Below are 16,987 nucleotides of genomic sequence, written 5' to 3' on the forward strand. Positions count from 1 at the left end.
CAGACGGAAGTCCCTCCCTCCTTCTCCGCTCGCTTTTGTCCAGCTCCGACATCTTTTCTTTTTTGTTTACTTTTAGAAAGTTCTTAAAATGTGCTCCAGAGAGACAAGTTTCTCGCTTTCAAATACATCAAAGGGAAACATCACTGTCCGCTCAATTCATCCCCCCCCTCCTTTTCTTTTTCGCTTGTATAGATGGAGGATTAACCTCTTCGCCTTTATCGCTGGGAGGGGGGGGGAAACAATTTTCAGTTCTTTTTCTCTGCATTTTGACAACTCACAGTTAAGCCGATCTTTTCTTTTTCTTTTCCATTTTTGCGGATGGTCGCTTTATCACTCGGTGACGTCTGGTGGCTCCGCTAAACCCCGTTCGGGGTCGCTCACGCAGCAAGGTCCATTGGGGCAGGGCATGGCGGGAGCCTCGCTCTCCGACCTCTCGGCCGAAAGAGCGACTCCCCCCTAGTGCGCCCTAAAGCGCCCCGGATCCGAGCTCCTCTCTTCTGAGGGGCTCGTTGGGGTCTCCGCTCGCGCGGATTCCCTCCTCCACCGCGGGCGGGCGAGGCGCCCTCGGGAGCGACCCGAGGAAGCGTCCGCCATGCGCGGGAGCCAGACCGGAAGCCGTGTTTTTGTTTTTTTGAAGTCAAGTCACAGCTGACTTATGGCACACTGTAGGGTTCTCAAGACAAGAGATGGTCAAAGGTGACTTGCCATTGCCTGCCTATATGTAGTGACCCTGGTACTGTTTGGTGGTCTCCCATCCAAATACTGACCAGGGCCAACCCTGCTTAGCTTCCGAGATCTGACAAGGATCTGGACTATCCAAGTCAGGGCACCCTCCCTGCAGATATACTCTAATCTAATTATAGGGACTGATTCACATATCCAAAAGTCCACAGAAATCTTCTGGAAGTTCTATGCTTCCCAGAAGCACATGGGCTCAATTCAGATAAGGACCAGAGACAAGGGACCTCAGCCCCCCCTCCCCATACACACCCTTTTCCTGACCAGAAATGGTTCCAGGGACCTGCTGTTTGTTCCGTTGGTAAAACTGGGGTGTAGCCATTAGTATACATAAGTTTCCCCAGTGGGGCAAATAGTGACTTTCCAGGGTTGTTTCAGGTACTTCTTTATTTTACTTAAGGGGCCTAAAGCAGTTCACAGAAAAGTATCAAAATACAATTAATTGCTTTAAACCAATAATACATTTAATCTAACAAAGAGGAACAAACACATCTTGAACTGATTTCTCTTTTTAAAAAACTGCCTAACACAGGCTACATGCAAAGAGCCAAGGGCCATGGACTCTTTAGCTCACACCTCTGGCTCTGCCCAGGTTTTTAATTTCTGCAAAGAAAGGAGGAGAAACTAATTGTAGATATAATTCAGCTGCTGCTGGCATGCTACCAGCAATATCTTCCTCACTCCCCACCACCTCCAGGAATGTATCTGGCCCCACCCAGGCATAAGTCTTCATAATGTACTTCCTTCTTCTTGGCATCTCACAATGATGCTGTAGCAGCTACAGTCTCCAGAAGTTGTTCCACATTTCATCCTGAGTGTTTTGGCATTAGTTTTAGGCTGAGGCCTGTGGGCTGAGATGCAAGTCTGGGGAAGACATGCCACAGTAGGGTTGCCAGCTTCCAGTTTGAGGCTGGAATTCTCCTAGGCTGTGGTCAGGCGTGCAGCTTGATCCAGTGTGGCGCTGCCTCTAATTGATCCAGGGTTTTTTGTAATACAGAATTGTGATCAGACTCACCCCGTTACTGCTCTTCAAAGCATTTTCATCCTGTCCTTGAGCAATCAGATGACAGCAGCCAGGGAGTCAGGCTGTTGGTAATTTTTTTTAGTTTGTCCTTTGAGCGTGCTCCCAAGTGCTGATGAGCCTACTGGGATATGTAGTTCACTGTTGTCCTCCCTCTCTTATCTTTCAATTAAACCCATCCCCAAAGCACTGGAAAATGCTAAAGTACAGAGGAATCTTTCTTTGAATGTTTTTATAAAGAAATCACAGTTTTGAGACGCCCTTGTGGGACAGGGAGAGAGAGAGGTGTGAATATGCAGTTATGCACACATCATTGACTAGTAAAAAAAATGGTGGCTGGAAACAAGAGACAGTCAGACCTGCCTGACAGCTTGGGTGCACAACAGAGTAATCAGACAACAGGAAATCCAGTTTGAAACCAATTCAGCCTTTCACAGGTATCAAAGAAACAGTAAAAGGGGGAGGGGGAATGGGATGCAGATGACTGGGGCATGAAAGACAGATGTTGCTGTCTGATTGTGCATTTTAAATCCAGAAGGGGACAGCAATGGATCAAACTGCATGTCTGATTGCAGCCCTAGAATTACTACTCATCTCCAAACTACAGAGATCATCTCCCCTAGAGAAAATGGCAACTTTGATGCTTGGATTATATGGCGTCACATCTCTGCTGAGCTCCCTTCCCATCCTGAGCTATGCCCTCACCAAGCTCTTCCCCCATATCTCCAGGAATTTCCCAAATCAGACTTGGCAGCCCACAGGTTTCCGTGTACAGGAAAGCTCAACTGCAAAACTCTCTTTGAGACTATTTATTTGTTGACGATGACTTTACTGAACACTTTCTAGCTGAGAAATGTACAGATGTTGTTCCCAACATTTCAGGAAGGAGAACATGGTGAGAAAGGGAGATTGAAGACCCCTCTTCCTATGTGCAGCAGTCCTGCTCTGAACTGAGCCTACCTGTGTCTGAGAAGCACAGAATTCCTGGCACAAATCTTTGTGGCAACCATGAAGACCTGAGGTGTGAATTGACCCAAATACTATTGACATCAAAAGGCTTAGATGATTGCACTCTTGGTATACTAGAATGTACAGTTTTAATAACAAAAGGCGATCATTTTTATGTGTCCAATTCTTCCCCTTTTGCACATGCAGGTCACGCAAGGCCTGGAAGGAAACCTCTATAGGGCCAACCAGTACTGTGAGCATTGCAAGGCATCTTGCCTATATTTGCAATGGGAGACACAGGCACATTTCCTCTCACGTAACTGGGTGGCTTAGCTCCTTCCTGGAACCATGAACGCAGGCTACTCATGTTCTGAGGAGATGGATAATGCCTATTGTAAATGAAGAATATCTTTTCTTCTTTCGGTAGAAACATATTAAAAAAAACTTTCCATTTTCCACTGGAAAATTTCAAGCCATTATACTTGGGAAACTGTCTTCTAGATGCTTAAACTAGTGCAGAAAATCACCATGGTTTTTATCAGAGAAATAGCAGGTCAAACAAGAGCCTGGTCCCTTGAGATTCTGATTCCACATTTCTCTCATGGGAACATGTGCGCACCAAGAATACATGCTTGTTGGGGTTTAAAATGAAACGTATGTTGCTGAGTAAATAGACATGGCTGCCTCTGATTGTTGTGTTTATCTAAGAGGCAATTTAGGATTCTCCTTGTTTATTGGAAGAAGACCCAGCAGATTCTTATGGCAACTGGGAGGCGATGTGTGACAGTTTTCTTCTGTTTTCTTGAGGGCTGCATCAGGGGCAGCCTCCATTAAGGGGCCATGGAGAGAAAGAGCCCTTGGCAACTGCCGATTGAGATTTGTGTTGATAAGGGAGTCATTCACAGTGGGGGGAGGGGAGAAAAGCAATAAAACTTCACTTCTCCAGAACAATCTAACGTGGATTCTTCCGAGCAGTGCCAAACAGATTCAAAGTGGGGGGGCAATGTTCCCTCTATGGAGACTTAATGTGAGCTAGCTCACGGTTTTTTAGCCTCCAGCTTACACATTTTTGTCTTCACTCAGGAAGGATGGCTCCAGAGCAAACCATTTTATGCAGTAGCCAAATCACTCACTCACAGCTTTAATGCCAGTAGCTCACAAAGTAGAGTTTTTGCTCACAGGACTCCACAGCTTAGAGAGAGCATGGGGGGGATTATTTAGAATTTGTTTCTATAAGCCTTCCAAAGATGGTGATCTCAAAAATGGGCATGATGTCAGGAACCCCCACCCCCTTTGAGTCATTCTCATTCTAGACTCTGGGCATGTTCACTATGCCATTGCTTTGAGTTTTAGGTCATCCCTTTATGTTAGGGAAAAATAAAACATTTCAAGAAATCAGGTTGCCATCAGTCATGTTCCCCCATGGCAAGCTTCCCACCCCTTCCCTTCCATAACTGAAAAGCTAATGCCAGTGTTGGAGTTTGATTGTAAATAAGTGAATTCAAATCCCTCCTCAGCCATAAAGTTTACTGGGAGACACTGGTCCAATCTCTCTCTAGGTAGGGGTTTTCTGAGAATACAAACAATCAGGAGAATAATGTATACCACCATGAGCTCTTTGAAGGATTCTAAGGCTAAAAAGTCTGTACGCCAACATCATTGTGCTTTGTATTTTCCCACTCACCTACACCAGCAGCAACCAGTGATGTGGAGCAAGAATGGGGGGGGGTGGAATTTGGGAAGAGCCCAGTTTGCATTCCTTTATCATTCTGGAATGTCTCTGCTCTGTGTGCCGCTCAACTGCAATTGAACAGGAGAATTTCTAAAATGAATTCCAGAGCTAGATCATGTGCAGTTGATGAATCTTTTGTTTCCTACATTTGCATTCTCCTCTCTGACATGCACACATGTGCAATGATTTTTTAAAAGATGCAATACAAATGGTTGTATTGGGATTCTTTTTGTATGAATTATTCTGCAGGGAGCCTGCACTCCTGCACATTGGTAAAACACCACCCTCAAAGAATCTAGAGACAACTGTACTTATAATAACACTGGCATTTTTGCATTATCTTATCAATGCACATATACAAAAAGAGAAGAAAAATACATATGAGCAGGAGGAGCAAAACGATGTGGCAATCCGCATCTATAATGCACTGTGAAAAAATTATACATAACAAGGAATTCCTAATGCGTCAGCTCCACTTTGGAAACAATCCCAAGTAATTTGGAACTCCAAAACCCAGGGAGACATTTGAATGAGAAGAATTTGGAAGTTTCCCTTGGGGGAAATGCGCAATGTTATATTGTCAAGGTATGAGGTAAGTTACTACATGTTATGAAGACAGAGGGGAAAAGTGAAAACTATAAGAGGTGCTTAATTCCCATATACACCCTTCTGTTGTGGATAAGCATTATAACTGTCATACTTTCTTGACAGTACAAATAATGGTGCTTACTTCCAAGTAAATGTATTCAGGATTGGGGAGGGTGTCAATTGCCTCTGACGACTATAGGCATTGGGTCTTTAACAGTTGCATAAGAAGTAGAAATAATGGAAGCTTTTCTCAGCAGATAGAGGTAGTGCCTCCGGCAGAGGGGATTTTTCCCAGAACCTGCTACCTTTTGGCTGGAAAGGACCTAGGACTTTCTGCATGAGAGATGAGCACTCTCCCACTGTATAATAAGGCCAAAGCATCTTTGATAGAGGGGAATCAATGTTGTAACAAATAAGGAAATTGAGGTGATGCATTTTGACTCATCCACAACCTATCATCAATCATTGTAATTCCATTTAACCCATCCTTCTGTCAAGGAACTCATGACAGCATGTACAGTTCTCCTCTTCATTTATCTTCTCAACAATTCCATGGGTTAGGCTGAAAGAGTGACTGGCACAAGATCATCCAGGTTGCGGTCACACAAGCAAGATAAAGCAGGGGGGAGCAATGCTATTTCCTCCGGAGGAATTTGACCTGCAGTTGTGCGATCACATTGTCCTTGGAAGCTGCGGGCACAGCCTGCCACTGCGTGATCAGATGCAATTGCAGTTGAGTCGGGAGGGGGGGTTCTGTTTGTTTCCGATGAACTTAAACGAGGTATCGATGAATCGCATCTCAGCACTGAGGGCTCCCTATGGAATTTGCGATGATGCGTTTACTACTGGATTTTCCCCGGTGTCTTAACTCCGCTTCTGCGGCGGAACAGAATGGGTTGCCAATGGCTGTAGGGCGCTTCTGAGATGTTGTTATCTGATTGCACCCTTTAAATCCACCCGGCATTCACACCTATGGCGGGTCTAATTGTGCATATGATCGCAGCCCCAGTGGGCTTCAAGCATGAGCCATGATTTGAAGTGGTATGTCCAGTTCTAGTGCAACATTCTGGCTATAACACCACACTGAATTTGGTTAGATCGGTGAGCTTGGTTATTGATAGGATCAGGCCAGTACATTGATCAAAGTCAAAAAATTTTGATGTGAGATGGTATTTGCTGAGGCATACATCCATGGTCAAGGTATGAGGTTAATTCTGAGCATTAGCAGGGTTCAGCTCTGGAACCTTCTGTATACAGGGCTCTGTTTCAGATGTGTAAAGCAATAATATAGAACATTTTTGAGTATGTGCTAAGCAGTGTTCCCTCTAAGCTGAGTTAGTGTGAGCTAGCTCACACTAACTCAGCTTAGAGGGAACATTGGTGCTAAGTACTTTTGCTGTCTCCTCTATGAGGAACTAAAGGTAACCCCAAAATACCGTAGATCTTATTCCAGCTCTTACTCAACATTGTTTTGTCTCTGAGAAACAGCTTTTGTGGTAGTTTTGCAGGGTTTCACCGACAATAAATAACTGCCTGATGAGAGGTAAAAGAGAAAAAGAAATGTTTACATGGACATCAAAGGAAGGGAAAGCTCTCAGTCCCCTGCCAGCTGTCTTAAAATCGCACTTTCATCTCAACTTTCCCCAAAGGAACTCATGGTGGCATAGATGGTTCTCCCCTCCATTATCCCCCCAGAACAGCCTTGCAAAGTAGATTAGGCTGATAATGAGTGACTAGCCCAAGATCATTCAGTGAGATTCAGGACTGAGTGGGGATTTAACCCGGGGTTTCTCAAGTCCTTGTCCAATAAAAACCTTGGTTTAATTCCCCATCTTAGTTTAAGTAGCAGGATGGTCCAGCTCAACTTTCAGCTTCCAGGAACTATGTATGCTTTTCATACAGGTTAGAACCAAAGCCCAAATAAGATGATTTGGATCTTATTCCAAACACACACATGGTCTGTGTGCCAGTCTATATTTTATATGTTCCCAGTAAGATGTTACTAGTAAGTGGTGGGAAAGGGATCCAGGCAATAGGCATTTGGAATTCCTCCAGGCAGCCACAAATGGGGACTACAAAAGCCAGCTTTTCCCAAGCTGTTATTTGTGCTTTACCACAAGCTTACCTAGAATCTCATCAGCAACATTGTTAAGATGTTGCTATTTTCCTTTTCTATATGAACAGCTGGTTCTGGTTCTAATTCTCTACTGGGACTTTATTTATGCCTGCATTCAACAGATAGGAAAACACTTCTGCTAACATTTCATGCAAAGCCAAGCCAAAACAGGTCTCCTAAATTTTTGGCCTGTCCCTGCAGACAGTAATCACCTCACAGCATGAGGCTGGCGCTTTGGGAGTGGGACTTTGTTGGCAAGGTGGACTGCAGGAAAAGAAAGCAATTAGTGACCTTCCTGTGCTCTCGCTCTCTCCTGCTTTATGCTTAAGATAATATTCATCCCAGTCAGGACCCCTGGCAGTGAAAGTGGACAGAAGCATAAATCAGTTACATGAGTTGTAGACTCAAGATCTTCCTTGAAATTCTGTCATGAGGAGGGAGGCTTTACTTCATGGACCATGGGCCAACTGATCATGCTGGGGGGCGGGGGGTTTCCCAAAGTTTCCTCCAGAAAGGAATGGCAAGCGTCTTAGATGGTGGGCAGTTGCCTTCCTCCAAAGTCTGCTCTGTCTCACTTGCTGGAGCCATCTGGATGGTTTTTCTACATACTTTTTGATTGACGCAGTAGTTCCCTCTGGACACTCAGTAACTCTCTATTTTCTGTTTCATAAGCAGCATGCTTGACAATTATGTGTGTTAATGGAGGGTTAATGGAGGATACTGTCATGAGATAAATAAAATGAGAAGATGATGATTTTATAGTCTGAAAACCCATGATTTATTTACATTAATTAATTACAATGGCATCCCAGTCTTTCTCCAAAAACCTAGGCGAGCATAGGTGGAATTGCCCTCTTTTCATCCTGATAGCAGTTTCAGAGGTGAGCTAGACTGAGTGAGTAGCTGGCCAAAGCTTGTGAAGGTTTTTCCATGAAAGAACTGGGTTTTCCTCACTTCACTTCAATGCTCTCCTCTCCTATAGAACACTGCTATATTCTGTGCTCTAATTCAACATGAAAGAGTTGTGGCTAACTTCCTCATTTAGATCTAGAGATTTCTGGTTGACATTATCTTGGGGAAGGCTTGAACTACCTTAACGATTAAAAGTGCAGGAAGAATGACAACAAAATCATCTCTGATTATTAGGATCGCCAGATTCCAGTTGGGAAACTCCTGGAGATTTAGGGATGGAGCCTGGGGAGGACAGGGACCTCAGGGGGGTACAATCCCATAGAGTCCACCTTTCAAAGCATCCATTTTCTTCAGGGGAAACTGATCTCTGCAATCTGCAGATAAGCTGTAATTCTGGGGGGTCCCCAGGTCCCACCTGGAGGCTGGCATCCTTACTAATTATTACCCGGACTTTGGGGACAGCAGAATATTTAGTATTATATATTAATTTTCATTGAGATTGCATTTATCCTTCATTCTAATTTTTCTTTATTTTTACATATTTACATACAGATACTGAGCTGGTGTCCCTTCTGCTGAATGTGAGGAAGAATCTCTCTGATGGAAGAAGGTCTCCAATGGAAGGAGTCTTCCTCCAAAAGAAGATTCCTCATGTAGCATAAGGGAATCCCAGGACCCAGCATTTTTTTTGAGGGAAGGTGTGTGAATAAAAGCCTTGATCCCGAAAAGTGGCTCTACATGATTTTGAGAGAAAGTGGGAGAGAAGCAGAATCTCCAGGCTGCCAACTTCAGGATGGGAAATTCCTGGAGATTTGGAGGCAGAGCCTGGGGAGGGCAGAGCCTGGGGAGGGAGCTTAGCAGGGATGCTCTAGAGTCCCCACTCTCTGCATCTGCTGTTTCCTCAAGTGTACTCTGGAGATCTGTTGCAGCTCTTGGAGAACTCCAGGCCTGACCTGAATGTTGGCAACCGTACATCTGAGCCCAGTTAGAAATCCAGGGAAGCTGGGGAGGAGTAGGATTCTCACCATATGGCAAAACATTACAAGCAACTTTCCAAGTAGTTACATGCACACTCTGATGTGTTGGTACTGAGTGAATAGTAAAGGTAAAAGGTAAAGGTTTCCCTTGCTCGAAAGCCAGTCGAATCCGACTCTAGGGTTGCGGTGCTCATCTCTGTTTCAAAGCCAAAGAGCCAGCGCTGTCCGAAGACATTTCCGTGGTCCTGTGGTCGGCATGACTAAACGCCAAGGCACACGGAACGCTAATGTGAATAGTGAATAGTTCCTATCAATCTATCATAAGGATATATTCCACCGACTGACTGTAATACTTAATCATCTGATGAAGTGAGCTCCGGGCTATGTTGCCAACCTCCAGTTGGGATATGAAAATCTCCTGGAATAACACCCCATCTCCAAACTATAGAGAGCCTTTACTGTGGGCACTGATTTAATTCCCTGGTTCTTCAGCTTTCTTGTGTATTCCATTTTTCTTCATGTTCAATAAGATGCTCTCCCTCTGCATTTCCTTGCTGCTGAAAGGCTGATGAGTTGGCCTGTGAAAACAGTGTGTATTAACCAAAGCAGCCCTTCCTCACTTGCAAAGGATGTAGAAAGCAATGTTTATTAGCCATTCTGCCAACCCTAGATGACCTTGACTTCTCACCAGAGTTTAAACCAAATATTTTAAAAGGGAAAAAATAACGGGCTCTTGTCTGTATTCACAGAGTTTCCCTCAGGCTGCAAGCTATCTCTGTGACCAATACAAATGATAGCACATGGTGAAGCAGACAGTGAAATATTGCCCAGGCTTATTGCTTTTTCATTATTATTATTAAAGGGAGGGTCTTAATTCCAGTCTAGGAGCTTGAAACACTTGAATGCTGCCCAAATCTCTCCATTTTCCAGCCAGAAACGCAACTAATGCTATGTGGCAAAAGCCATTCTCCAGCCTAAAAAAATCTATTGCTTTCTGTCTGGAGTTAAAAGAAAGGATGGACTTGGATGGATATGGAAAATTCCACACTTGACTCCACTGTCTGTGTTACTTTAAGATCAGCCACAATGCCTTCAGGGCCCTGTTAAGGGAGCACAGAAGATACCGATAACAGGCAAGACAGTGCAGATTTATTTATCAAAAGCAGAAAATGAGCCAGATTAGTTGTGGGGTGCCAAACAGCATGAAATGGAAAGCTCCTGTTTCAGATCCCACCTCAGCTGTGTCACAAGGAAGACACAGGCAAGCTGTTTTTCTTTTTTGCCTCATACTTCTTATGTACAATATGGAAATAATAATAGTAATACTGCCCTACTCTTCGTAAGTATCGTGAGCTACAATGGATGTGCACTGAACAATTCACTTGTACTACATAAATGCTATTCTTGTTATTAACAATGAAGCACAACAAAAGTCCAGTGGCATCTTATAGATTAAGAACACTTGTTTCAATATTAGCTTTTGTGAGATAGTTCTTCAGATATGTATGGAAAGCAAACTGAGAATCCTTCTTATGAGGCAGGTTACGAGCAGGGAGAGTTAAGGCAGAGGGTTAATTCTGTTATGCATCTTTCAAGCATAGATTCATTATTTGGTGAAAATGTGGTAGAGAGGTGTGAATCCCATTATAAAAGTTCAGAGTATGATCTCTCTATATCTCTCAGACAGAATCAGCAGTTACAAATAATGGGATATTAGAAAGCTTAGAGATTTGAACAGATAAGCAAGGTGATAAGTTTCAGAGAAAATTAACTGATACTGATACAAAATTACAGTCTGTTAAACATGCTAAGAGCAGCCAATCAAAATTTCTACAAAGTTCCTAATAGTGTGTTAAGGAAGATGAAAGTGTTCTCCCACTGGTTTCTGTATGTTGTGGTTTCTTATGTTCAATTTGTGTTCACTGATTATTTCAAGCAGAGACTGACACATCTGTCAAATGTAAACAGTAGATGGGCATTGCTGGCACATGGTGGCATATATTAAATAGGATCATGTGCAAACTGATGAGCTACAGATAGTGTAGCTGATATTGTTAGCTCCTACAACAGTATTACCCAAGAGTATATGGTTAACAAAGTTGGCTTCTAGGTTTGTTGCAGGGCTTGGTTCCTGGGTCTGCTGTTTCTCTGTTGGGTGGGTGATGATTATTGGTGAGAAGCCATTTTAAGTTGCCTGTAAGCAAGGAAAGAACACTGTGATGGCTACTAATATACACTTACAGAGTTTCACAATGACTGAAAGCGTCTGCAAGGAATCTTAGCCTGACGAGGATCCAGATATAAGCCCGTTTTGTGGTGAATCTTCCTCACAAATTGTTCTTAGTTGGCCCTCCTCTGGAGAAATGTCCTCTTGTTTTTAATTTTGTGTTCATAAAGGGAGCAAGCCAGTCATTTAAAATTATGTTGATATGGTGCAAAGCTTACTGATTCTAACAATGCTGACAAATATTCAGAGAGTACCATATCAACGAAGCATAAGAGAAGAGTAGCTTGTCTATGCTTTCTTTGTGAGATTGTGGCTGAGGTAGGATCTGACATGGATTTTCCGATTCACAGGTATCTACTTTTCTGGTATCTGTATGGACTGGTTTGCACATACATCACCCTTCCTTTGCCCAGCACTTGACTATTGTCTTTCCATTCTATTCATCTATTATCTTGAATACATGGTTGATGGTGTTCTCTTGTTCTTAAAAGTATTCTTGCCATCCCTACAGGTACATTGGGGCTCTGGGAGCAAGGGTAATCTGCGATAACATCCCTGGACTGGTAAACAAACAGCGACAGTTGTGCCAAAGTTACCCAGACATTATGCAGTCAGTTGGGGAAGGAGCAAAGGAATGGATTCGGGAATGCCAGCACCAATTCCGTCACCACCGCTGGAACTGCAGCACTTTGGACAGAGACCATACAGTCTTTGGCAGAGTCATGCTCCGAAGTAGGTACCCTTCAGCAGCAATTCTTTTCTACCCCTCCTCAGCGGGGGGGGGGCAGTTTTTGATCAGCAATTTTTATTAGTCTTGTAAAAAAAATCTATTTACATTTATCTAGAATCTACCAGTATTATTAGGGTTAAAAGATCCCAGCTAATCTTTCAGTGTAATGAGATGTTCACCATCTACGATTATGGATATTGATTTGTTATTTATTTTTATGTATCCTTGAATGCTGTAGATTAAGGCCATTCAAAGATGCCAATTGACATATCTTTCCTTCTCATTTAAAGGAAAGGTAGCTTTATTCAAGTAGCAAGTGGCCAGTGTGATGCTCTTGACCTTCCCAACCAAGGCTAAAATGGCTGCTGCCACATTTTCTTAGCCATTTGACAGCAGAACTGCAATGCACTTCTTGAAAACTGGCTTTCATAGGTGGGGTAAGAGCTTCAAAAGTTTTGGACATCCCCAGCACTTATGCTGAAGTTTCAGGAAAAATAGACCTTAATTTATTATTACTGACCTTATGCAGCCTGCTATGAATGTATAATGTGTATCTTATAATGACACTCCATTACACTTGAATTTGTTGTGAACCATCTGAAGGACCTTTGGTCAGAAAGACAGGTTATAAGCATTGTAAGTAAATAAAGATGAAGTTGGCACTCAGTGACAATCTTATGAGCTGCATGCACAGTTACCCCAAAGCAGCCAGGGAGGTGCCCCAAACAGAAGCAGCATTCCATATACATAAAAAAGGGTGCACATCCTGATTTATACCTGGGAAGGCAGATCTCTATTTAAAGAAGCAGGTCTGCCTCTGTGGCATCTAGTGTGGAGCTGCTCCATCCTTTAGAAAGCATGAGGTTCTTGCACATGTGATGAGAGCTATTAAATGGGAAAAGAGCAGAGCTTAAATTTCCCTGTGTTGTGTTTTGGTTTCCCTTATATGCTAAGCAAACAGTAATGGGATATGTCACTGCACTGGAAGTAGCCACTTCAGGATGGGAGAGAACACCTCTGGGAGCATGATCTTGAAAGTAAACGGTAACAGGATATATAAATATTTGGCTAGTAGAGCTGGCGGGGAGGGCAAAGTTTGTTGTCACCATGTGTAGTGCAAAAGGCCAAGCCACAATTTTGACCTCCCTTGTAAACAGGGACTGTATAGAAAGTGTCCCCAGGACAGCCCCACCATTTCCCTGAGTCTTGTACAGGCTGTACAGAGGAAACATTCCGAGCTGTCCCCACCATGGCATTTGCTCATTTTAAAACCACACAGACTTTAAGATGGTGTATTTAATATTAGGAAAATGAGGCTTAAATATTAGAGTGGTTTTGGCATGATCCTGTTCCTATTTTTGCAGAAGATTTTGCATCGTCTGCCTGTTTGACAGAAGTGCACCTATGTTTCCTGCAGCTCGGCTTTTATTTAGGAAAATAATGCAGCTTCAGGATCATTAGCAACTCACAACATCTATTGTTCTTTAAGTATAATGGTTGGCATTAGTTATCCAAAAGAGGAGGTGTTCAATTGCTAGAGAGGAAATTGAGAATGAGAGTTTTTTTCCTACCAGTTTTCACCACTGTGGTAATGCGAGGCATTATGGGATTTCTTGTCAGCCATGCACACTTACAGTGTCATGGCCAAGGGACTTTGTTAATGAATTCCATAACCTTTTAGCAGAAGGGATGTGTATATATACATTAATAGGTATCACTGCTGCTTTGCGTATTCTGAAGCTTGGCCTCCAATTAGACAACAATGGATACAAGGCAGGGGGTATTCTTAACTGACAGGCTATGGGGATTTAGAGGCCTTAGCCCTAGCACTGGAAAAGGAGAGAGAGGGGGCCAAGTTTACCTTGTGTCCTTCTGGTGGAAAAAAGGCCTATCTTTTTTCTCCCAAGTCTCTACCTAAGGATGCTAAAATGCACAATTCACTTTGAAGCTGCTGTTCTAAGGCTACAGCTGAGGAACGCAACAGTGTGGTTTTGATTTGCAGCTGTTTTTATGACTATTATAAAAACAGATGCAAACTCAAAGCAGAACTATAAAATACCAGGCAGCATCCTGCGCCATGTGTGGAGATGCCAGGCAATTTACAGCTTTTGGAAGAATCCATACTGTATGCATTTGTCCAAAAAGACAAGCGCCACCCAAATAGGATGGGGGCAGGGTAAGGTATTGTTCACACACAGGAGATATAAGAAAAGAGCGTGTGGAACTAAAAAAGAGTGGGGGGGGACTTTTACAGCTGTACTGAAACATATAAATGAGCAAGAAATCTGCAAAATGCCCCTAAATCTCAGAAATTTGGGACATTCTGGAAATAGAGGCAGATAGAGGATCATCCAGGCTGGCCTCCTAGGGAGATCAAAATTACTTATTCCTTCTTATAAGAAAAAAATGAATTTGAAAAGTTGTCCATTCTTTCACCAGGTGTTCTCTTATTATGACCTCACATCCTTGATTTAAAAACCTCTTTCCTAAGATAGTTCACCTCCAATAATTCTTTTTCCCCTGGCATGATGTTATCGAACCTTTGCTGTTGCTTGTCTTCTGACACTCCCTTGTCTTGCCTGACCCTAATCCTTGTTTGGAACCAAAAACATAATGTAGGGATTTGCTCTGAACACCTTGCTTTAGCTACTAGAGCATGGATTCTTGGCTCATCAAGCTGAGTGATTCTTTTCAGGATCATTAACACTTTAGCAAGCCACAAAGATGGACATCACCATTGAAGCGGTTTCTGTTATATTTCTTAACATACTTTCATTGTTATCTCCACTAAGGGTGGGACACCAGTCAATCGGCTAGTAAGCCTGATTGTTTACTTCTCTTAAATATTGTCAAACATTCCATGAAGCCATCCTTGGGCAGTGGTCACTGTACCATTCTACTTGCAGTGTGCCAATGGTGCTGTCAGAGATGGACTTTGGGGCTGAAGACCAGGGCCCCAGGTTCAGTGAAGGAGACTTAAAAGCAGGCTGTACTGCAGCCTCACATTTGAAATTTATATTACCATCTGTGCCAGGGTTATACATCATGCAACCTGGGGGAGCCATGTGGCAGGCCCACAGCCTCTCTCATGAGGATAGGGGTAGAAAGCACCAGCAAGCTGAGGTTTAAAAAAAAAAAAACAACCCCGATATCTTGTGCATCCCTGTTCTGGAATGTGGCAACAAGTTTCAACTCCATGTTGGGAAGTTACTGGAGATCACGGGATACAGCCTGAAGAGGGTGGAATTTGGGGAGGACGGTATAATACCCACCCTCCAAAGTTGCTGTTGACTCCAGAGGAATTGATCCCTGCAGTCTGGATATGAGTTGTCATTCCAGGAGATCTCCAGGCCACACCTGAAAGTTGGCAACCCTGCTCTTAGCCCAGCTCACCATTTGCAAATGCATAGAATGCCAAGAGCATGGATTGCCAAAAGCCCGTTTGGTGTAGTGGTTAAGAATATGGATGCTAATCTGGGAGAACCGGGTTTGATTCTCCACTCCTCCACATGCAGCTCCTGGTGTGACCTTGGGTCAGTTTTAAGTTCTTTCAGAGCTCTCTCACCCCCATCTACCTCACGGGGGGGGGAATGGAAAGGAGTTTGTAAGCCGCTCTGAGACTCCTTTGGGTAGTGAAGGGTGGGGTATAAATCTCCTCCTCGAAAAATTTCACTGGGTTTTTTTTTGTCAGAATGCCATCTTTCAACCCACAGAGCAGTTGGGAGGCAGCACTTCTGAGCCTCCCAAAAATGGGCCACAATGGAGCCATGTGATGGGGTGGCCCACATACCTCTAATCCAGACCCATGCAATGGTTTGAGCTGTGCATCCCTAATCTAAAGACATCCCCCATAAAACCATTAAATCAAAAGTCTAAAGTCACCCAGCTGGACTACTGCATCATTCAGTAAATGTAGGAATGAAGAATCCCTGCTGTTCAGCCGTGCAGGAGTCATTCCCCATCCTTCTTGCCCCACAACCATCCTATTAGGAACCAAACATCCCATCTCCAGGAATCTTCTACAGTCCCCCTTTCTCTGTCCTTCTTGGTCACCCCTGTACTGTTTTAAGCCACTTAGAGCTACAGGAGTTGTCTTGTGCAATGTGAAAAAACCAAACCAGATGAGTAAAAAAGAGTCTCCTCCTGTCCATGTGTGGTAACTTTTCATGGGCAAACATATGGTCCAGAAAGCAAAAAGCAACTGGCTATACCCACTATAAGCATAATGGCACTTCTTGCATGTGCCAAGGAATCAGGACTATTTACTATAACTGCATTTTAGAACTTACTTTTGTTTTTCATGGCTGCTACAAGTATTTTTGTGTTTCATGGCATTCTAAAAAAAATAAGCCATATGTACTTGATCAGTACACCAAGTAGTTTTGTTTGCTTGTTTGTTTGTGATTATCAAGTAATGTACTTTCGTCTCTTTACAGCATGCCATTTCAAAATGTTATGTGTAGGACCATAGCTATAAGCATGTAGTATTACTTCCACACATGACCTTACTGTGTATATGTGTTTTTAAAATTGTATGAGATGCGTGTGCTCTTTGCAAATTGCTAAATATGTCAAGGTATGCAACAGTAAAAGGGGAAAAAAGAGAATCTGGGGCTAGTCAACATTGCTAAATATATATGCACAAACATCAGATTAAAAATAAGGTCATAAATCAGATTAGGATGCAGGAAGAGGAACAACCCACCACTTTCACAGGTTACTGAAAGTTAATCCAAATGGTTTCTGCAACCGCAAAGGAATGGCAGTGAGAGCTGGAGTCATTTTATGAGATTTCCTATAGAAACTCTTAAGAGATTGGGCACCTTGGGGATACCATTAGATCCACCTCGGCAGATGGTTGCCTGAGCGTTGTCTATGGCATAATTTCAGAAGAAGCACCACACTTGCAAGCTGAATCTGTCTGTAGCATTTAGTTCCCTGATGTTCCATATGATAGAAGTCAAGCCAGGGGTCCCTCGACCTGCCTTATGTCACACG

At 43.2% G+C, this 16,987-nt stretch overlaps 1 protein-coding gene across 1 annotated transcript in view; it reads left to right on the top strand.

Annotated features, from left to right (window-relative positions):
* The window catches only part of WNT2B (wingless-type MMTV integration site family member 2B), a 48,634-nt gene that overhangs the window by 25,838 nt on the left and 5,809 nt on the right, over nucleotides 1–16,987 (top strand). The window contains exon 2 of the mRNA XM_015411066.1: nucleotides 11,771–12,007. Coding sequence (XP_015266552.1) covers nucleotides 11,771–12,007 — 237 coding nt within the window. The remainder of the gene's footprint in view (nucleotides 1–11,770; nucleotides 12,008–16,987) is intronic.

Source organism: Gekko japonicus, unplaced genomic scaffold, assembly GCF_001447785.1.
Source record: "Gekko japonicus isolate JY-2015 unplaced genomic scaffold, Gekko_japonicus_V1.1 scaffold610, whole genome shotgun sequence".
In the NCBI taxonomy this organism is placed as follows: domain Eukaryota; kingdom Metazoa; phylum Chordata; class Lepidosauria; order Squamata; family Gekkonidae; genus Gekko; species Gekko japonicus.